Source organism: Scatophagus argus, chromosome 6 (assembly GCF_020382885.2).
Source record: "Scatophagus argus isolate fScaArg1 chromosome 6, fScaArg1.pri, whole genome shotgun sequence".
Lineage (NCBI taxonomy): Eukaryota > Metazoa > Chordata > Actinopteri > Scatophagidae > Scatophagus > Scatophagus argus.
In genome coordinates this window covers 2,147,784-2,169,599 of record NC_058498.1, presented here as the reverse complement: position 1 = coordinate 2,169,599, position 21,816 = coordinate 2,147,784, and the positions used below count along the sequence as shown (strand labels likewise).

Here is a 21,816-nt window from a genome sequence, read left to right as displayed (position 1 = left end):
ATTATAAAAGACACAAAATCAAGCAAGAAATTAAAAATAATGTCTGCTTTCAGGAAAACTGCTCCTTTGTGGATGACGTTAATGAGAGGGCACTTCAGATGAACCTTTACAATACACCAGTTGGAAGATCTGAAAAGCCACAACAACTTATAAGTTTTTGCATTAGATCTGATTGTAGACAGGGAGCGAGTGCAAGACCAGACACGCAAGTCTTCTCTTACTGCACATCTGTTTGGCAGCAGCATCATTTGCAGACGGGAAAACCAGTCTGGGAGAGTCCAAGATAATCATCTTCAGTGTAAACTTAAATTTGGAAGAAACATCTCAGATTCAGACTCTTGACTCAGCTTTATTCATATTTACAGACCTTTTCTCACAGCTGACATTGCAATTGTTTCTAATACATGTGGCATTAGTGACAGGTCTGTTCTGTTTAAGTGTCCCAGTAAGCCAGTTAGCCAGCATGCACAAGACCAGAACCCTGGGGCTGCTGAACAGAATTTAGTTATGATTAGTCAGATGACTGATCAGATTCACCTGTGGTCTGCCATGGAAAACCCCTGAGGCCTCAGTCTGCTTCTCCGATTGAAGCACCTGTAAACTCTTCACCTTGAGTTTTATAAAATAACAAAACTCTGAAGTATTGATTGTTTGTGACTAAAGACTAAGATGGATGCTAGCATCACCATCTTGTGCTTCCATCCTTGCTGTTTCTGGTTCCTCTCACTACAGTATGTGAGTGAATTTGACTAACTCTGACCCAGTGTTACTTTTCTGATAAGCTACCAGCCATGGGTGTTTTGAAGCCGAGCATTTAAACATTAGCAAATCAAGAAGCCTATAGTCAACACAGACTGGTTACTGATACTGTAATGCTAATGTTAGCATGTAAACGCACAGCTAATGCTCGTAGTAAGCAAGATGGTACAGTCGTGTGTTTAGCATTGTTAGCTTGTTACCATGCTAAGATTAGCCTATTACTTTAATAAGGGGCTAAGTTATGTTACACTGAACATGATAACATGCTATATAATATTAGCATTAATCTAAAACTATGGAGAGCTTAACACAATTCACTTATTTTTTTATAAGGTGTTAATTTGCTAGTTAATTTAACATTAGCACCACAATATACTGAAGTTTCAGGCAGCCATTAATCAGAGGATACAACATAGGCAAAAGGTCACCTAAAGAGGACCCCAGGGGCCAAACTTGGCCCTCCATAAGGTTCAGTTTGGCTCACCAGATGTGTTGAGTGAGAAACATAAAAAATTAATTGATTAATTAATTATTTTTAATTTAATTAAAAATTAAAAGTAATGGTTAAGAAGTTCTATTTTTTGTGAGGTAAAAATGCTCTTTAAACTTGTAAATTGACAATAATTAATAATATTTCATAATTTTAGCACATCAGGTGCATCCTGGGGATACTGTTTTTATGTTGTTCATGATTGGATTGATTAGGCTGTCAGGGTTTGGAGTTTGTGTTTAGTTTGTTGTGTCTTGTCCAGCTTCATGTTTCCTGTCCTTTTTTGATAGATGTCTTTTAATCTAGTGTTTCTTGCTTTACATTTCCTGTCTTTGTTCCTTTCCCTCCTTTTTTGATTGCTTGTCCTGCCCTGATTGGTTTCAGCTGTGTCTACCTGTGCTCTCCATGAGTCTGTTGGTTTGTTTGTGTTTGCAGACTTCCTCGCAGTCCGTGTGTTTGCTTGGCTTTTGGATTATTCTGTGTTTGGACTTTTTTACCCAGATTCCCTGCTGCCTTTTGTTTGCTTCTGCTCTCTTTGAGTAAGTTTATTAAAGTTTCTCTTTTTCACCTTATCCCTTGTGCCAGTGTCAGCACTGTGAGTCCTCCATTTTGTGACTCTTTATAACAGGCCACGTTGAAAACAACCACAATTATCCTTGCAATAATCTTTAAAATTAGATGTTATTAAAAAATATATCTACTTTCACAAGAAAAAGCTCACAGGGTATTCAACATATCAGACAGGATATTACCTGTCTGAAAGCAAGCGCACTGTACTTATTTATGGTTTAAGTCTCAGTTGTAGGTGTAATTATAAGGATTGTCAGTCGGTTATTTGACATCTGCATAGTATTATAGTATTCTTCAAATGTAAACCAGGTTAAAGAAAATTTAAAACAGTTGCTCTCTCACTTTATCATTTAGTCTCACTGGAAGTGACATAAAGATTATAATAAAATGCAATGTGTTCACCACATCCATCTTAACAAGCAATTTAATCTCATTTTCACTGAAGGTTCTTCGTAAAAAGGCCAGTTTCACTTGTTTGAAGTTTCAGGTGTATTGATGAATGTAGAGTTTCAACATCTTTTAAATAAGACAGAATGAAGTAGACTGCTGCACTAGTGTGAAGAGAACGATGCTTTTGGCACAGCCCAACACAAGCTGATTTGTGCTATGCCTCCCATTGTTTATTTTCACAAACACTTTCTATATCCACACCATGAGTAGCCTACCTTCGTTCAGTACAGAGTGGCAGCACTTACTATTATAATTTGCAGTGTTATAATTCCATTATAAGATTCCAGTGTGTCACAATGCTAGGATTTTGGCTACTTGGGTAATCATGTAACAATGTGGCTAATGCTATTAGAGGAGATGATACCAGGCTGTGGGTGATTACCAGCAGTCATAATGCAACCTCATCAGAATCATGAAGTACTAATGCCTGGCCGAGCTCACACAGTCAGGGCGGATTACAGCTAGCAGGCTATTACTGACAGCCAGACCCTGTGACGCCACCGCACCAATCTCATCAGCGACCAAACGCCGACGTACCAGACCTGCAGCGCTGAGACCGACTCACTGTTCGCTGGTTTTAAAGCAAATATACCCGCAAAGATAGAAACAGATCAGATTTTATACACGCATCAACACATGCAGCATCGGCATGTGCACGCACACACACACTCTGCAAACTTAAGAGCAGTAAGTTCATGTGAAAAGTTGCTCATAATATCTATTCCACAGGCTTTCTTTTCAACAAGTCATCGTAATACACTGTACTGTAGTACTTATGATGCTGCGAAATCTAGAAATCCAGATTACAGTGAGTGTGTGTGTGTGTGTGTGTGTGTGTGTGTGTGTGTGTGTGGCAGATTAGTAATCCAAGCAGGATTTCGCTCCATCACAAATGGACATACAAAACCATTAAAAGGATTTTTCTTAATATGTAAAACCAGAAATATTCCGATCTATTCTGTGCAGTTACATGCGTGCAAACGTCAGAAAGTGACTTGTACCTTGTCGTCATCCTCGCAGGTCATGACGTTGGAGAAGGGGATCTCGGCCTTGAACATCTTCCTACAGTGCATGAGCTGCACCAGCAGGTAGCACACGGTCTTAAACTTCATCCTCTTGGCTGGTTTGATGTCTGACAGAATAAGACCTGGAAAGATCTGGAAATGAGGACAAAGACGATGAGAAGACAAGGGGGAAAAAACTAAAGGCTAGCGAGTGGTGCACAAAACACTTTAAGGTTTTATTTTACACAGGTTTCATTTTATTTGATGCTCACACATATTAAAAGAGATGCAATTAGTCAACTAGTCCCAGCTAGTCTGCACCGGAAATAGCAGCCAGTTATTAAAATACTTGATATTATTATTTTATCAGTGTACACTGAGGATCCATTTCTAGCTGCTAAGTGTATTTGGGACACCATGTCGGTCCAATAGGTGTCCCCTTTGTGCTTTGGCTCACTTACAGTACAGGTAGGGGTTTCTGAGAGATGCTCTTGGCAAACTCTGCCTTGTTTTGGTGAAACATTTGACTGTAGTGGAGAGTGGTCGTCCACTAACAGGACGGTCAGTCAGTCCCTGGCTGTTACACCTGTAGTGCATTTGGCTGGACAGTTAAAAACAAACAAACAAACAAACAAACAAAACCTATCAAGAAGCCATTTTTCCCATCTTCATTGTAATTACTACAGTTTGCCTTTATTTAGCATGCTAACATGCCATGCTAGCTTTGACTTCAAACTATACAAACTGTACCTGATAGGAATTAATTTATTTTTTATCAGCACTTTATCAATTGAGTTGGACATGCAGCATTTTTTTTTAATGATGCCAAAAGAGATTACATTTTGCTAAGTCTTCCACACAATTCAATATATACAATTTTATATTAAAAATTTCATAACTTTTAAAATGTAGCTAATTTCTCATGATTTTTTATTATTCTGGAATTCAAAATCAAGTTTCGTTAATCTCAGACTCTGGATACTGGAGCATTGGCTCATTCAATGACAGTAAGTAGCCTTGAGTAGGATTTTTACAGTAAACTGCCTGGATTCATCAAGTGTTTATTTGTGTGTGTGTGTGTGTGTGTGTGTGTGTGTGTGTGTTTTCACTCCAATTGTGAGCTTTTAGCTGTGGATTTAAAGTGCTATGAGCAGACACACACAGTCAGTTCAGGTTCACATGCACAGTTGGTGTGAGACGGTGATGCTAGCCATGCGTATGCCAGCTTAACACAAGGCCTGCCTGCCTCCCTGCATCAGAGGATTAACTGCTGTAACACTGATAGATGTGCCACGTCTGGGGTTGTACGCCGGTGAGAGGCGCAGAAACAGAGAGCATGTGCACAAGAAACCGCTGTGGCATACTTTGCGTCTGTGTGATGGCACGATGAAATATGTCTCGATGTGATGTTTCTGAAGGAAGGCATGTCTCTCGTGGCCGAAGCCCGGCTCCACCTCGTAGTCTCCGTTCAGACACTCCAGGGTGGTCCTTGTGATGTGCACCTTGCTGAGAGCACAAGCAGAGCAGAGGACGCGAGGCAGTTAGTGATAAAAGTCCAGCGCTAAGGTCTCAAACCATTATCCCCCTCATTATTTTTATCGGCCTAATGGCCCCTCGGCTCGCTCAAAATTCTTCACAGCGAAGAAATTTTCATCCCAGAGACTCATTTAATCTGGTAACGAGTTCTAAAATCTTATTTCTGCACTTGAAACAAGACCAAATGGAGCCAAGGAGGCGACCTCATTTCACTGCTTTTTAAATGCAAATTGGCTTGTTACTGTGTATGAGTTTTCCTGAATGAAGTGACATTAATTTAACACAAGTGCTCTGAATTATTTTAAGCTGCTGTTACCGTCCTTTTGGAGAAAATCCACAAAACAAAGTGAAATAATTTAATCCCACTAACTTTTTAAGACCTAACATGAGATAAGGTGACTTCTTAACAGGCAAAGTTAAGTTTCATCCTTTAGCTGTTATTCACAAATTGCACTGAACACTGAATAGAAGTGTTCCCTTTGTAGCTAAAGCCTTGCATCACCTGTACCTCTGTGCCGTCACACTTTGTCCAGAAGCTATAAGATGACAGATTAACATAACACATATAACATAACATATTCCCTTATTAGTGAGTGGAAAAAAACGGACTGGAAACACACTCTCGTGTTGACTCGACATCACAGCTCGATGATGTGTTTTCCTGTTTGTATTTTGTTTGAGATTTGTCAAGAAATTAACATTCTGTGGGACAACAAGCTAAGAGGATTAAATCCTGTCTCCTGGAAATGACGTTTGTATACAACTCATTTTCAACAACAAATATGTTTATAAGGGAAACGCAGTCGCTGCCCGGATTCCTTTCAGAGACGTTTGTTTCTTTGTCACACTGCGACACCAAAAGCTAACTAAAAGAACTTTGGTTTGTTAACGTTAGGGAAACGTGATGTTTTTGGTTAAATGTTCCAGAAAACAAAACGCAGAACCTTGTCACTGAATATTCATGTCCACAAAGGAGGTTGGGTTTTCGGTCTAGTTTGTTTGTTGTTTGAGTGTATTGACTCACATAAAAACTGTTGCTGTTACACAGACTAGTTCATTTTTGAGCCATAAAATACCTTGATGACTTTCTTCTAAACAAAGGCTCACAGTTTTTTGTTTTTGTTTTTTTGGTCTTCAAACGATAATCAGGTGTAGTAGTCTCACTACGGCAGGTGAACATTAAATATCTGATCTGTTTCCAGATTTTTCTAACTCAGTCGTTCTCAAACACCAAGCTTCCGCAGAGCTCTGAACTACATTTAGTGAAGAAATACAGAATATGTCATGGTAAGAAAAAGTTATTGCTCTTTTCCGTCTTATTTTTATGGAAGTGCATCACACTCTGATTTCTGTCTCTCGTAATTATGTAAAAAGATTTCAAGATAAGAAATCTCACGAGTCTGACATCTGGCACCACATCTTCGAAAAGCGTGTTTAACTCTTCCTATAATTAAAGGATCTGTGTCTGTCTATAATTATCTCTATATATAAAATTAATAAAACTATCTTACAGAGATACAGATCTCATAATTCTCTCTGTGACAATAGAGAATTTAATAATTACAGGTGTATCATAGTACGGCTGCTTGTCAGTTTCCTAAATTCATTTCGTGGATCTGTTATCTGTTATGATCAATAGTAAAGTGATAAAATTATGTCCGTATCATCCTTTCTGATGGACATTTAACAAGTCTATCAAAATAGATAGGAATACATTTTCCCATAGGTTACTATGAGCGGATGCACACATCGCAAGACTGTATTCTTTCTGTGTTGCTGGGATACTGAGTGTGTGTGTGTGCGCGTGTGTGTGTATGTGTACTGTGGGTGCTCGGAGTCCAGTTTCAGTGGGTGTAGCAGTCAGCACTGACCCAGGCAGGCCTCCGGCCTCCATCACATTTGCCAGTGTGACATCGTTTGACCAGACGTCATACTGCCATTTCCTGAGGCCCAACACGCCGCACAGCACGCGTCCTGTGTGCAGACCAACACGCATGTTCAGATCCACCTCCGTCGCCTCCACCACCGACCTGAAGGGGATTGGAGGGGAGGGTTGGGGGTTAAGAAGGTTAAAGTCTGAAAACTGTTGGAACAAAACACAAAAAATTTAAGACTCATCAAAGAGGTTGTGATTCTTTCCTGTATCTTTTCTATTTGTTAGTATTAGTTTTCTGATCTGGTACCCGATGCATCCAAGACTATATTAGGCACCTGATTTGACAAGGTCTCCTGGTCTGTTGGTGGGTCCACTGCAGCGCTCAGCTGTCAATCATGATGTGTCGGCCCCATTTCATAGCATCAAATAACTAATTAATACCAAATTTATGGATGAAATATCTCAACAACTGTTGGATGGACTGGTCCCCATACGATGACTCTGTCTGTCGTTTGGGATCCAGTGACTTTCCTTTCCTTGTCATCAGTTCTGCAGTGCTAATGAGAAATGTCTGGACGCTGACACACTGAGCTAAGACGGTGAACATGCTGATGTTTAGCAGGCGTGATCTCCACCAAGAGCTACATGTAACGTGTCCTCCAGACAAAAGCTCTCTGGAGGGCGTCCCTGCCTGTCCCTGTGTTCACGAGTGGGCATATTTATGTCTGTACAGGTGCGTGTGCAGACCACCTTCACGCTCCTCTCAACTAAATCACTGCACAAAGCTCATCAGCACCGGCGAAAGGTCAGACACTTCAGATGGTGTTTGTGTGTATGTTCACAGGCTGGCAGCAAAGAAAATGTAACTTGCCCATCTGGCTGAAGGAGGGACGTCACACACACATGCACACACACACACACACACACCTCAGAGGGACGAGTGTGTATGGCAGCACCTGTCCTCAGAGATAAAGGACTCCTACAGCAGCATCCTCTCAGACACAGCAGCAGGGAAAGGGAACATGACAGGCGAGTATTCACACAAGGAAATGAGGTAAAGGCTCTCTATGTGTGTGTGTGTGTGGGTGTGTGTGCCACCGAGTGTGTTTGTGGTTGCAAAATTGTCACAAATTGAATTTGTCTCAGTTGCTTTGTTGTGTCCAAACAAAACAAAGCAGTTCTTGCTGCTAACCTGCTTCTCCTCCTGCTCGTCATGTATGACCTGACGTGTGTGCTGCATTAAGCTCGAGTTAACTTGTGTGTTTGGGAGGGAGAGAAGACCGAGAGACACGGAGACACTTTGTCAAATGACTAATTAATGCTCAATGGTCAAGATCTTTCTTGATAACTGAAAGTCAGTCAGAGGGAACCAAGCAACTTTATTTGTGCAGAATATTCCAACAGAAACAGGCTTTTATTCCTCATCCTGTTCGGTGCTCAAACTCAAAATTTGCTCCATGTTTAAGTGTCGTCTTGATAAATTTCGGGGTCATATACCGTTCCACTGCACCTCATCCATCAGTGTCTCTTTTTAACATAAATTTTGTTTTTGTTCACTAATTATGTCCAGTTAAAAGGGGCAGCAGCACTTCCTGTTAGGGTTTTAATTTGAAAAATCTTAAGGAAGAGGTGAGTTTCAGTGACAGCAATTAAACACAGGAATGAATGAAAACAGCGTGACACGACATGTTGTTAGTCCCACCGATACACAGGAAATTCAATGAATTACATCCACTGCTTTTACTCTGCCTTTATTAGTCATTATGTTTGTGCTGGCAGTTTTATGAATATCTGCTGCATCCATTTTGGTGAAGATGAAATTTGTAGTAAACTATATAGACAGAAGTGTTGGGACACCTGGCCATTACACCAACAGGGAGGATGTGTGGGAATTTCCTGCACGGTCGTGTAGCAGAGCATTTGTGGTGTCAGACACTGATGTTGGACCAAAAGGCCCGGCCGGAGGAGTGGCTCAGTACTTTTGTCTGTATAGTGTAGTACCCCTGGAAAAAGACACGTGTCTGAGACTCACGCGATCGTGTCAATCATGTCCAGTCCCATCTCCACACAGCAGTGGGCGTGGTCCGCCTTGGGTTGGGTCAGACCCGACACGCAGTAGTAACAGTCGCCCAGGATCTTGATCCGCCTGCAGTGATTCTCCTACAGACACACAAAGAGACGGACGGATCTGAAACAACCTGCTGCCGTCCACCAGGTGGACAATGGACTGGAGACATGTGTCCGCAGACTGCTGGGCCCGAAGACAGTTGGTTTTTAAGTGTCATTCAATGGCAGTAAAGGACTAATAACTGCGTCACAGCTCACAGGTCTGCAGGGCTTTCTGGGGCCCACCTGCAATGATAACCAAATATTATTTTGAATCAAAATACTCACCATTGTGTATTAAAACCTGTGGTGCAGTGTAACATTTACTCAAGTACAAATCTGAGGTACTTGTACTTCACCTTAGTATTTCCATTTTATCCAACTTTGTACTTCTACTGCACTCAGAAGCAGATCTTGTACTTCTTACTCCACCGTGTTTGTGTGGCAGCTTTAGTTACTGCTCAGGGGACAGTGAAAACAGTGCAGACCGTATCCTCATTTAACAGCTGAAATCGTTAGGAAAGAGTGTACTTTCACTTCTGTTACAGCGGATCTGACTGTACAGAAGCTGCGTGGATGCTCATGTAAATCCAGATGTGTGTACTTGTGCAACCGTGTGTGTGTTTGTAGTTGAGGCCAACTCTAATTGCTCCGACATGCTCTTGAAGTAGAATCCCGCCCACACATTCCCAGACAGATCAGCTATTTGTCACAGTGCACATTGTGCACAAGCCCTGCACCAATGACACACACACACACACACACACACACAGACCTGCAGAAAAGCACAAACAGGTTGCATGGTTGCATGCAGACATGCTGTACAGGTACTTCACACAGGGTTTCCATTTGGCACTGTATCACTCCCAGTCATCAGAAAATCATAATGGTAGACCCTGCAAAGCTTAGCCTGCAGGCAGCCTCTGAGTGACACAAACACACACACACATGCACACACAAATACAGAGGATTCATGACAACCGCAGGGTAAGAGGTGGAGATGAGAAGAGAGGAGACCGGGTGCTCTGGTTTTCTGCTCACGAGAGCAGAAAGATTCTGGCGTAGGAGGATATGAGAATTCAGAACGTGGATGATTATCCCAGCACTCGGAACAGAAATGAGGTGTGTGTGTGTGTGTGTGTGTGTGTGTTCAGAAATGAGGGAGAAATTATCAGCTGTCAGCAAGCCATGTCTGAAAAGAGAGGTGCGTGTGACAGTTTTGGAGAGAAGTTTATGATGTTTACATATTTTTTTTAATTTATAAATTTTAACTGGAGGCAAAATCAGAGTCCCCAGTTTGACTGGATACATTTCTGTGTTCATTATGGTTCGATGAAGGTTAGCGTTAAGTCAGGTGTGTGTCTGTTAAGCTTCAGTTTAGGTTGAGCCTCCGGGGAATAAACGTGTTGTGTAGCACACAGCAGTCAGGCGGGCTCAGCAGCTGTGACAGAGCCGGCTGGAAAGTGAATTTCTCCTTCGCTAACACGACAGGGTATAAATCTCAATTAGGATGCAGCTGCAGCTACACACATGCACACACACACATGGACACACACACAATATATATATCCTCATCACAAGATCTCCATATAATGGCTTTCTGAGTGCTGGAGCAGTGATAGCAAGTCACATATCACCTTGTATCTTGCTCTTTCTCTCCCTCTGTCTCCCTCCCTGCGTTAAGCCATGACTGATTGCTGAGATGCAGAATGAACTGAAGAGGGATAATCCTGCTCATCACGTGACTGTGTGTGTGTGCATATGTGTGTGTGCATTTGGAAAGCAAGAGGAAACTGTCTGAGGAGATCTCTTGGCCTCAGAGAAGAAGAGTTCAAGCAAGTGGCACACAGTGGGATGAGTGTGCTGTCACTGGTACTCTTGACGAGATGTATTTGATTATCACCACATACAAGAACAACAATTAAAACCATTTTATGCGCCGCAGTATAAATAGACTCTCCAGTATAAATAATAGCTCTGGTTTGGTGTCCACAGGCTAATGAGGGAAAAACGTCATTTTTTAGCTGCTAAACGTTCCTTTTCTTTATCTGCTAGTCTCACAGCGTACTGTGGGTTCAGCTGGTCTGCTGGAAACTGCTGCCCGTCAGGCGGTCGATTAGAGCGCTGAGACTGAACCGTGAATGTGCAGTAAAGTCAAAATGGTCAGATTTCACTTTGTGTTCTCAAGTTTGACAAAACAATCTTAACTCTTTTTTTTCCACAGCTTTTAATCACATGTTGTGGCCTTCGCTGGTCGAGTTTCCACGGAGAGCGAAACACTGGAGACCATCTGTTATCATGAGTTACCATCACGATGAAGACCATGAGACGGCATAGAAATCCCCAAAGCTGGTAATGGGAGCTTGAATCGTGTGTGTGTGTGTGTGTGTGTGTGTGTGTCATGCAGTATTAATATGATTCTAGTAGTCTGGTGACAGATAACCTATCACTCACATAATCTTCTTTCCCAGAGAACAACACTACACAGGCTTACTGGCATACAGTGAATGCACACACACACTTTATCAAGTGCAGTAGTCCCACCAGTGCTCGCACACACACCACACACACACACACACACACAGAAACACTCAGCCCTTATCTCCCCTCAGTCTAAAAATCAGTTCACTCATCTCTCTCTCTCACCCCTCCAGTTCCTTCTCCTTCTTGACCTTCATCTCCTCCTCCTCCTCCTCCTCCACGCCTGTCAGCCTCTCCAGATTTACCTTCGCTATTGGATCAATATATGGCTTGGCATAATAAATGAGCTCCGGGACTAAATAATACATTTGGTTTTCTTGGAGGCTTTTTTGTGCTGCAGAAAAACAACAGGCTGAAACAGGAGCTCACCAACTGTTCAGAGTCACTAGCAGCCTGCCCGCCTCCCCCATCGCCGGCTGTCTGAGACGACTCAGTGATGTGATCTCTCGACAGAAGCTGAAACCTCAGCTGACTTACTTTTGCACCATGTCGTGCATTTAACTCACTGAGAAAGAAAACACTAAAGCTCGCGGCTAAGACGGTGTGGACGACGGTACAGAAGTTTAACTGTTAGTGTTTTCATCGGTTGCATCAGTTAAATCCCAAAGATATGTTTTCTGTGACTTTTATACTGTCAAACATTGTTCGCTCAGCACACATCCTGGTCAAAACTCTTCAATACCCAAACTTAAAGCTGCTAGGGTGAATATTTTAATATTAACCACAGATGAAATTACTATGCGGGATGTGCGAGGGACGGCTCGTGGCGATCCCTGAGCTCTGCCCTACAGAGCGTCTTTCAGCTCCTTGTTTTGGTTTTAGTGCCTTTTATGTTTGGCATTAAATGTGTTCACGGCTTCTTCTGACGCAGCCAAAAAGTTAAATCAAAGCTGCTCTGAACGGGAGAACATCTAATAATGCAATGTGTTCAGTATACTGTGAATGTTGTCATTTTAAAGCACCTGTATTTGGGGTACAAATAATCACCTTTCGGATGTGGAAGATCCGTTAAATTGTTCTCGGATTGAAGTGTCTGTGTCGGTCATGTTCACTGAAGGAACTTACTGTAGCCAGCTCATCAAACTTCCCAAAGAGTTCGTTGAGCAGTTTGACGAGTTCCTGAGCAGTACACTGAGAGGCCAGGCTGGTGAAGCCCACGATGTCTGCAAACAGGATGCTGTCACAAGAGAGACAAAGAAGCACACATTATAATCTGATGCAAAGACGCTCAGTTTGTCACGACAGCTGACTTCCTCCTGGACTCTGCCAGTATAACAACAATAAAATCTAGAGGAATTTTATTAACTACATAGACAAGTATTTTTCTCCCTTTTCTAACCCTTTTCTAACATCAGAACTGGAGCTGTGTGTAGAGCTGGGTGAACTGTTCCTTTAACAGGTTTAAACTACATCATACGTTCATCATTTACTTGCCAAAAACTGCACATTTGTACACTCTAAATGAAGAAATTGTAACTCGAGGTTCTGCTTTCAGCTTTCTCCAGAGCCTCAACAGCCTCAGTTTGACCCATCTGAGTGGTTTCCATGACAACTGAGAAAATTACACCTCAGAGGAAGACCGTGAAATGTGCTCAAAAGCTGATAAATGAACCTTGAGTCTTAAAACCTTTAGACATACTAGTGGGTCTATGAAGGGAGTGTTGGTGAGTTGATAGTCCATCACTTTGTTTCCAGATTGGAAAATGTCAAAAAAAAAAAACTTGATTAGACATTCATGATTCCCTGATGATGAATCCTGCTGACTTTGGTGATCCCCTGACCTTCTCTCTTGTAGTTCTGGATGAAATATCTCAACATTTAGACAGCAACCTCAGCTGAGTTGATCTAATTCCATAATGACACCAGCCTCTCCTGCACTCTGTGTTAAGTCCTAGTATGCTGACCATACACGTATTGTTCTTTCCTGATCTTCCTCCACAAAAGTTAAAGGTTGGGTTGATTTAGCCGCAAAAATGACTCCTCCAGCTTTTGCAATTCTGATGAAGGAATAAGCTCAATTGTTCCCCTCATGGGCGGCACGGTGGTGCAGTGGTTAGCACTGTCGCCTCATAGCAAGAGGGTTTCAGGTTCGAATCCCGGTCTGGGCCCTTCTATGTGGAGTTTGCATGTTCTCCCTGTGCCTGCGTGGGTTTTCTCCGGGTACTCCGGCTTCCTCCCACAATACCAAAAACATGCACATTAGGTTAATTGGCTACTCTAAATTGCCCCTAGGTGTGAGTGTGAGAGTGTGTGGTTGTCTGTCTTCGTGTGTTGGCCCTGCGATTGGCTGGCGACCAGTCCAGGGTGTACTCCGCCTCTCGCCCGTAGTCAGCTGGGATAGGCTCCAGCTCCCCCGCGACCCTGACGGATAAGCGGTATAGAAAATGGATGGATGGATGGATGTTCCCCTCATGGCAGACCAGACTCAGAAGCTCTTTGTCAAGTGAATGCACACATTTCTGATTTTAGGGATTTGAACAAATATCCAGCAGCTGCACACTGAGCTTGTCTCAATAAAATAGTTCACAGATTTCTGCTTTAAATTTCGGGAGCGCTCTGATGGGAAGCGGACAAGATGTGTCTGAACAAACAGTCAGTGCTTGACAGCTCAGGAAACATTTTGGCCAGCACACAGTAAGTACTGCGGCTGGATACCGAGCTCTGGTTTTGTGAAGAGGGCCCCTCCTCTGCATCGTGACTGAGCTGCTCTTTCTGGCAGCGCGGTTGCTCAGGAGCCTGATGTATGTAAAGCCGGGATCACGAATGCTGCTCGACAGAAGAGCTCTGTTGTGTGATTTGTCTTTGAATGGCGCTGCACTGCAGGTCGTGCTGCTGTGTGGCGGGCGAGGAGGAGAAGGCGAGAGGAGGGCAGCGGGGGAGAGTGGGGGGGAGCAGAGCAGTGGCGGAGCTGAATAGGTATGTGATCAAACGTTTTCGGGGCCACATCAAAGGGTGGGGGGGGTGGGGGCGCTCAGATCAAGGAAATGTCACGCCCCTGCTCAGCAAAATAAAGCTGATGTTTGTTTGTTTTTTCCACCGCCATGTGTTTACGTTTGTGTGTTTGTAGCAGCTCCCTGGAGACGGGCTGGAGTTGGCTCGCTGAGTGCGGAAGCGTGATGTTTGGCCGAGCGCCAGCCCCGGCATTGAGGCCGGTGAACGGGAAGGGATGTTCCCGAGCCGTGGCTGAGTGTGGGAGCCGAGCAGACAGACAGGCAGACGGACAGACAGGCGGAGGCAGGGTGGGAGACAGACGGAGACGGAGAGTGGAGAGGATTGTCTCTTGACAGGAGTGCTGTTGACATGCTACCTAGCCCTCCACTCCCACACTCCACGGCACTGATACAGCTCTCCGCTTCTCTTTACTGGAATGTAATCAGCTCAGAGTCAGCCAGGTTCTCGCACTCGCCGATATTTTCTTCATTACAGGTGCAAGAGAGGTGGCCGCCGAAAAGGCTGAGAAAATTTGCAAGGACAGGACTGCAAGAGATGATGGATGAAAAAGAAAATGCTTGTCACTACTTCTTGTCCACAAGAAAACGGGATAAATCGGCAAAACTAGAACCTGCGAATGAGGTTTTTCTTCTTAACAAATGATTTAAACAGTCAGACTAACCCATCATTATTAACTGGTCAGTTAGTTTATGATCAGTACCTGAATTGTTTTCGCTCTGTAAGGTGCCAGTAATTTACCAGAGCCCTCACTCTGTCTGGTCAACAGTCAAAAATTCAAATACATTCAACTCACACTGACGTTTGTCTGAGAAACGATGAGCTTCCTGTCATCAACTCCTGGACCTCTGGACCAATCAGTAATGAGTTACACCACAAGGTGAGATTTAAGACCTGCTATTGGCACTTCTTTTAGGCAGTGAAGAGGGCCAACATTAAAGGGATAGTTCACCCCAAAAACACATATTTGTCCTCTTACCGAGTGCTGTTGTTATTTCTTAAGTTCCTGAAAGTCTAACCTGAGCTGATGCCTAAATGCTACAAACCACCTGTTTCGTTTGAGCATTTCAGTGAAACAGGAAAAACCTGTGCAGCAAAACATGCTCTGCAGACATACAGAAGATCCACCAGCTGATTCATAACCTTGGAAATACTTTCACAGAGAGGAGCAGGGTTCAGATTAGGAGGTTCTTTCGGCACCTTTCAATCGCTCAAACAGCCAGCCAGAGAGGAAAGAGATCCCGACTGGGAGCCATGCAACCCAGTGTGGCCTTCAGGTGGCTCCTGGACAACGTCTTGGATGAAATGTACATGAAGGATGGAACATCAGAGACTTGTGCCCACATCCTTAAGGAGACCTGTTCCCACCACAACATCCCGGATCAAGCTGTCCTCGACGGTTGGCATCGTGTTCAGACCCACAGAGCGCAGGACTCCGGCAGGACGAGGGGAGGTGGACGTGACGATGTGGACCACATTATCTTCAGCCTCTTGTTGCTGCTGTTTACACTCAGCCAGGCGCAAACTTAGAAAAATCCACCCCGGAACGATGTGTTTACATGTAGAAGTAAACAACAGCTTGTATCAGTGTACTTCATATTTGAACCCTGTTCTGCTCTTGGAGGGGACAACAAACTTTAATTTCATTGTGCAGCCCAGCGTTGCATGACTTTGATTCCTCGATCTGATGAATAAAATACACTCACTGAAATCTCTCCTCAGCAGCAACACAAATGGCAGAAGAGACGGAGGAAATGACCATTTTCTAATCCGTCCATTTCTTCATTCTAACCTTTACATAGTTTGATTGCATCTGCGTTGATGGCTGATCTTAATTGCTCCCCTTCTATTCTTGAACTTGACGTCACAGCAGGTGACACCTGGATCAAAACACCGCAGCACACCTCTGCCGTCCGCAGTTGTCATGACGCCCCCGTACCTGACATTGTCATGACGCTGGATGTAGATCTTGTGAAAGATCCTCTCAGGCGGCTTCAGGAAGTCCTCCTTCATCTCCATGGCAACATTCCTGGGCAGCAGGCTCATTAGCAGACGCTCCTGAGGAGGAAGGGGTTAAAACAGAAGACGAGGCAGCGTCAGAACTTTAAAGTGGGAGGACGCAAATGTACACGACATGCTGTACGTTTGCCTGCGTGCAGCTGGCGTAAACATCCAGATGGTTTCAAAGAAAAAGTACTCAAACGACAGGAAAACAATCAACAACTGTTGGAACTGACTGATTAATTCTGTTGAGCAAAAGTTTTAAACTTTCCTGATAATTCACATCACTGAATCACAGTTAAAACTAATAGGAATTTGGTTGTTTTTCATCATCTGATGTGATCGGACAAAACTAACAATCTGAAGATGCTACACCGGCTTTTTTCACAATCTTCTGACCGACAAAGAGAAAACGATAAACAGGCTAATTTGTTATTGACACTAACGATTAGTTACAAATCAGTTTTGTGAGGTCAAAGTGAGCTTTGGTGGCTGAATTCTAACCTCGAGTCCAAGTGGACTTTTGTGCTAAATGTGAAGAAACTGAAGAACAACAACCCAAACAGCAAAGTGTAAATTCTAACTGCAGGTCAGAACTCCTCAGTCACATTCAGCCTCTGGAAGCGACTCGCCGGGTCCAGGATCATCCGGTGTGGACGTGGCTCTCGGGCCGACTGGGCTGAAGCCTCACGTTTGAGGAGAACTTCAGAGGCAGACGGATTAACCAAAGTGCCTCTTCATTGTCAGTTAACCAGCTGAATCGGATGTGAAGCAGAGTTTTCACACGTCAGCATGTTTTTGCTTGTGTGACTCGTCTCAGTTGCAGCAGCACAAAGTCCAACTCGAGCGGGATGTCAAATGGCTGTGAATGCACAATGAATCATCGGGCTGCTCTGCTGAACGGATGCTGAGAGAGAGAGAGAGAGAGCCGGCCGAGGCTCTCCTGCGCCTCCGTTTCACATCACACGTCCATTCACCCGAGAGCGAAAAGGCTCGGCCGAAGAGCAGCTTTCACAAACACTGAAGGCCAACACACATGCGCGCCAGGCGTAAATATCACCACAAAGTGTGAAGGTGAGGCTGTTTTAATAAGGGAACTATTTTACCTGCTCTGTTAATCGCTTCCATTTCTCTTCCCTGTACGTTTTTATAATTGCACATCAAAGATTCCCATTTCTCTGATCTGTCCCGGGTTTAATTCACTCCGCGCTCTGTTTGACTACGGCTCTCCACATAGGGGTTTATTAATGAACCGCTGGCTCACTTTATCTCACATTAACATGGAGACTTCCTGTCCTCCACATTAACAAGACGGGGAAACTCCCACAAAGACTCTTTTATCAGTTTGAAGCTGAAGGGATCCAATAAGACAACAATAACGCAGACAGTTTAAAGATCCAACACGTGGCGCGGATACTTTAAAATTCCTGGGAATTACCAGGCTTTTGTTATTATGACAAATGTCTCCAGTTCAAACACACACATCTGCAGCTTTATTCAAGCTAACGGCGCGTTTCATTCTCTGTCGCTGTACCTTCCCAGGAGGCGGGTGGGGACGTGAAAGGTGAAGTCTGATGTATGTTGACAAATGTTTACAATTATTATTTAGATAAAATTCAACTTTCAGGGAATTTCATTGAAGAAAAACAGCCAGATATCCGTTTTTGTTCCTATTCACTGAAGCAAAGGTCCAATGCATACGATTTAGGGGCAGAAATGGAACATAATTCATTAATATGCTTTCATTAGTGTAAAATCACGTGAAGCCAGGAGTTGTTGTGTTTTTGTTACCTTAGAATGAACCTTTTGTATCAGCAGAAAGAGCAGGTCCTCTTCCACATGCCGTGTTTTTACAGTAGCCCAGGACCTTTAAGCAACAGACTCAAAGGCGAGCTCTGGTGTTTCAGTCCCGGGTCGTGGATGCACGTGTGTTGGTGTGTAAACAACGCGTGAGATCTTTTCGGTTCCCTCTCCAAACAAACTGCAAGTATGACATTGTCGTAGCACCACAAAACCTCTTAGAGGAGAGGCCGAGCTGGATGGTGACCTCTGACCTTCTCGTCGTCCTTCACTGAGCAGTTTTACTCACATAAGCTTAACCAACCCTTAAGCATTAAGCTGCCATATCGGACGCTTGTGTTACGTGGCGGTACTACTTTGTGTCCTGTTGGTCACCTTGTCGTTGTGCACGAGGCCTTTGGAGCAGAGGCTTTGTTTCACTGGGTTTTGGCCATGAATGCTGTTCCTGAAGGCGTCGCGTGAGTCCAGGGGAAACTACGCTTTGCTTCTGGCTTCTGAGATTACTTATTGAACTGAGAGGTCAATTACACCACCCAGATGTACAGCCCACGCATGTTTCAATAATCAATGCAACCTATGGATCCGACTCAAAGCCAAAACCCGACAAACAGCCGAGAGATAAGCTGAGACGCGTTTGAGGGCTGAAATTCAAATCGGAGACGTTTGTTAGCGGGGCGCACGAGCAGCAGTCCGGTTGCAGGCTGCTGGCTGGCTGGTGATGGATCCCAATCAGGGGTCTGTGTGTGTGTTTCCCTCACGCAGATAAACTGTGACCTTTACTGGAGTAGGGAGGCCATGAAAGCAATCTGCTTGTGTAATTACCTGTCAGAAGGGAGCCTGTTACTGCTGGGGGAAAACACAGCATATCATCATCCAATCTACAAAGCGCAGGTGCTAAGCGTGCGCGTGCGCTCGCCGTCGCCGCGCATAACGAAGGTGAGATGTGTATAGATGCGTGTTCCATACGTGGGGTAATTAATTCTCTGTTCAACGCCCGGTGTGGGCGGGTTTCGTGCACGTGCGTGTGCGGGCAGGGCGCGGCGCGTAGCAAAGTGTTTCTGCGTGTTAAAGTTGCCTGATTGCTCCTTTGTTAAGTCTCTACATGTAGGTGTGCGCGGAGGGGGTGGAATGTGTGGCGCTGGTGCATGTGCCACAGTAATTGTTCTTTCCTTAAATAGCTGCTGTCATAGTTACTGCGTGCCTGTGGGCAGGTTGTTAGAATACATTGGCACCTGAAACCTTTAAAAAAACAAAACAACAAACTTCTCAGGAGACTGAGACGATCTCATGGAGACGAGGACGAGGCGTGTGGATGCTGTCAGTGTTCACATTCAGGCCTCACCTGTTTCTCGTTCTCGTCCTCCAGTCTCAGCCTCTCCTCGATGCAGTTGCGGGCCTGCAGGAAGACTTTCCTCTGGGTGCGCTCGGTGAGAATCCTCACAAACACCCCCGACAAGTTGACGCTGGTGAACAGCACCGCATTGGCCACCAGCTGCACACAAACAAGAACAGACATGTTAAACAGAGCTGGCAGCGTCCACGTCCTGTGTGTGTGTGTGTGTGTGTGTGTGTGTGTGGGCCTGGAGGAACACACGTGTCCATATGTGCATTTCTGCGTGCGGCCATACATCCCGGCTAGATTACATTTCACAATCCTTGATTAATCCATAGGATGGATTAAAAGGCAGAAATTAAGGTCAGCACAGTGACTACAGTGTGACTTAAAGAAACAAATCCTGACAGCGAAACGACAGGCAGACAAAGTGCAGTGCTGGTTAATGATCAGAAACTATTGATCGAGTCAAACACTTTGATTTGCACGATGAACTCTGCGTCCTCGGTTCCTTTAAAAGGTCAGAGGTGGAAGGTGAAAGACCCTTCTCTGCTCCTCAGACTGTAACTAGAAAGGAGGAAATACTTCTGCCCACTGCAGGGGGGTCGGGACTGACAGCAACGTGTTTCTTCTGCACAAAGTTAGAGTTACAGGGTGATTTCACCTCCTCGGGTCTCTGCAATCAAACCGCAGAAGAAGAAAATTGATTTCTGATAACAAAATCACACTGTTTTTGAGTCATGTTTTTCTGGATAAACTCACATCTTTAACCTCCTTTAAAAATATATGAAAGGAAATAATTTGATGAGGAGGAACTGGTCTTTACCCAACAACATTTGTATCGACCGGAGGACAGGAAGAGCACAGTAAGCTTCGCTGTAGAGGTCATAACCGCGTTTTAACAAGATGTTGATGAAACCAAAATTGTCGCTTGTACATGCAGTCTGTGCGACGGGCGCCATTGAAGGATCAGCACTGAGACTCTGCAGGATCCTCCCGTTTCAGCACTGGCAGCCGGACAGCTCCTGGTCTGCTTCATTACAGACGTGCGCAAAAGTGAAACTAAGCTGGAAGTCAAATCGATCCCTGAGGGTCAGGCGCTAACACTTACTTTATCCCCCAGCTGGGAGCTTCCCAGTACAGCAGCCTCCTGCACTGGAGACTCAAAGCTACCTGGAGTGTGGTTTTTGAGTGAAATGGGGGGGCGCTCGACCCCCTGTCGATCTGACGTGATGATGGCTTAATTAAAAAGAGCTGCTGGCTAAGCACGAGGCGGCAGAGTTGGCTGAGTGACAGGTGAGCTGACCGGGGTGCAGGTGCAGCACTTACCGGTCTCCACAGCCTCTGCTTCCTTCCTGTGACCGACGTGGCTATGACAATGAAGTGGGATGCAGCCAGCATCACCCCGAACAGCACTGCCAGCAGCGTCCGCACCGGCAGCAGCACGTAAGCCACGAGAGTGACGAGCATGAGCTGCCACATGCCTTGCTCAGGGGCACCGGCGCTCACCAGCTCCGACGTGCCGAGCGCCAGCGGGAACGGACAGCAGAGCAGCGCAAAGGTGAAGCTGAACAGCAGGGCCAGCTTCGCTATTTGCTGCAGCTGCGTCACCTGCAGGTATTTGACGTTGGTGACGATAAACAGCGACAGGAACACCACGCAGTGCACCGGGTAGGAGCCCTTGGACAAGGTGAGACGCGGGCTGGACAGCAGCTCCACCAGTGACAGCGACGACGCGGCCACGATGAGCACCGCCAGCGCTTTGAGGGTGGCGGTCTGCTCCAGCTTCAGGTTGTAGTTCTGGAAGAGAGCCTCCAACTCCTGGCTGTTGAACTCGTCCTCGCAGGCGATGGCGCCCAGGGGTGCACCGGCCGGGCAGTGACCCTTCCTCCGCCGGGTCTTGACTCTTTCGAATGGCATCTCCTCCATGTTCCGGCCATTCATGAAGCGGGGATCGGCGCGCGAGCCCCTCAACTTTTCGGTTCCTCTCCTCCGCGGGGGAATCGAACCGGCACCCTCTCCCAGTTCATGCGTCCTGGATGTCGGGCTCGGTGTCAGAGGGGAGAGGGTGGCAGTGGAGACAACAGAGCACCGCGCGCGCCCTATCCACAGGTTGACGATTGTTGTGTGTCGTCAGAAAAGTAGCCCGACCAATGTGCGTGTCTCTCTCCCTCTCTCTCTCTCCCTCTCTCTCTCTGCCTCTCTCTCTCTCTCTCTCTGCCTCTCTCTCTCTCTCTCTCTCTCTCTCTCCCTCTCTCTCCCTCTCTCTGCCTCTCTCTGCCTCTCTCTGCCTCTCTCTCCCTCTCTCTCTCTCGGTCCCTGCCTCCCTCTGCCTCTCTCCCTGCCTCGCTCTCTCTCTCTCTCTCGCTCTCTCTCTCTGCCTCTCTCCCTCTCTCTCCCTCTATCTCTCTCTCTCTCTATGTCCCTGCCTCTCTCTCTCTCTGTCCCTGCCTCTCTCTCC

At 45.2% G+C, this 21,816-nt stretch overlaps 1 protein-coding gene and 1 long non-coding RNA gene across 4 annotated transcripts in view; one reads left to right on the top strand and one right to left on the bottom strand.

Annotated features, from left to right (window-relative positions):
* Nucleotides 1-21,516, bottom strand: part of LOC124061060 (adenylate cyclase type 1-like) — a 35,490-nt gene extending 13,974 nt beyond the window's left edge. The window contains exons 1-8 of the mRNA XM_046392575.1: nt 20,685-21,516; nt 19,365-19,514; nt 16,161-16,279; nt 12,338-12,449; nt 8,718-8,845; nt 6,681-6,839; nt 4,638-4,779; nt 3,271-3,426 (exon numbers count right to left, since the gene is read on the bottom strand). Of these exons, the coding sequence (XP_046248531.1) occupies nt 3,271-3,426; nt 4,638-4,779; nt 6,681-6,839; nt 8,718-8,845; nt 12,338-12,449; nt 16,161-16,279; nt 19,365-19,514; nt 20,685-21,299 (1,581 nt within the window). The 5' untranslated portion in view covers nt 21,300-21,516. The remainder of the gene's footprint in view (nt 1-3,270; nt 3,427-4,637; nt 4,780-6,680; nt 6,840-8,717; nt 8,846-12,337; nt 12,450-16,160; nt 16,280-19,364; nt 19,515-20,684) is intronic.
* On the top strand, nt 1,607-13,012 carry LOC124061061. Of its 3 annotated transcripts, none has more exons than XR_006843678.1 (4): nt 1,607-1,788; nt 3,290-3,357; nt 11,016-11,143; nt 12,768-13,012. It is a non-coding gene; the product is annotated as an uncharacterized LOC124061061 (long non-coding RNA). The 3 variants fall into 3 exon arrangements; XR_006843676.1 differs by lacking the exon at nt 12,768-13,012 and adding an exon at nt 11,446-12,275 and having other exon boundaries at nt 1,608-1,788; XR_006843677.1 differs by lacking the exons at nt 11,016-11,143; nt 12,768-13,012 and adding an exon at nt 7,530-7,708 and having other exon boundaries at nt 1,613-1,788.
* Nucleotides 21,517-21,816: the final 300 nt, after the last annotated feature.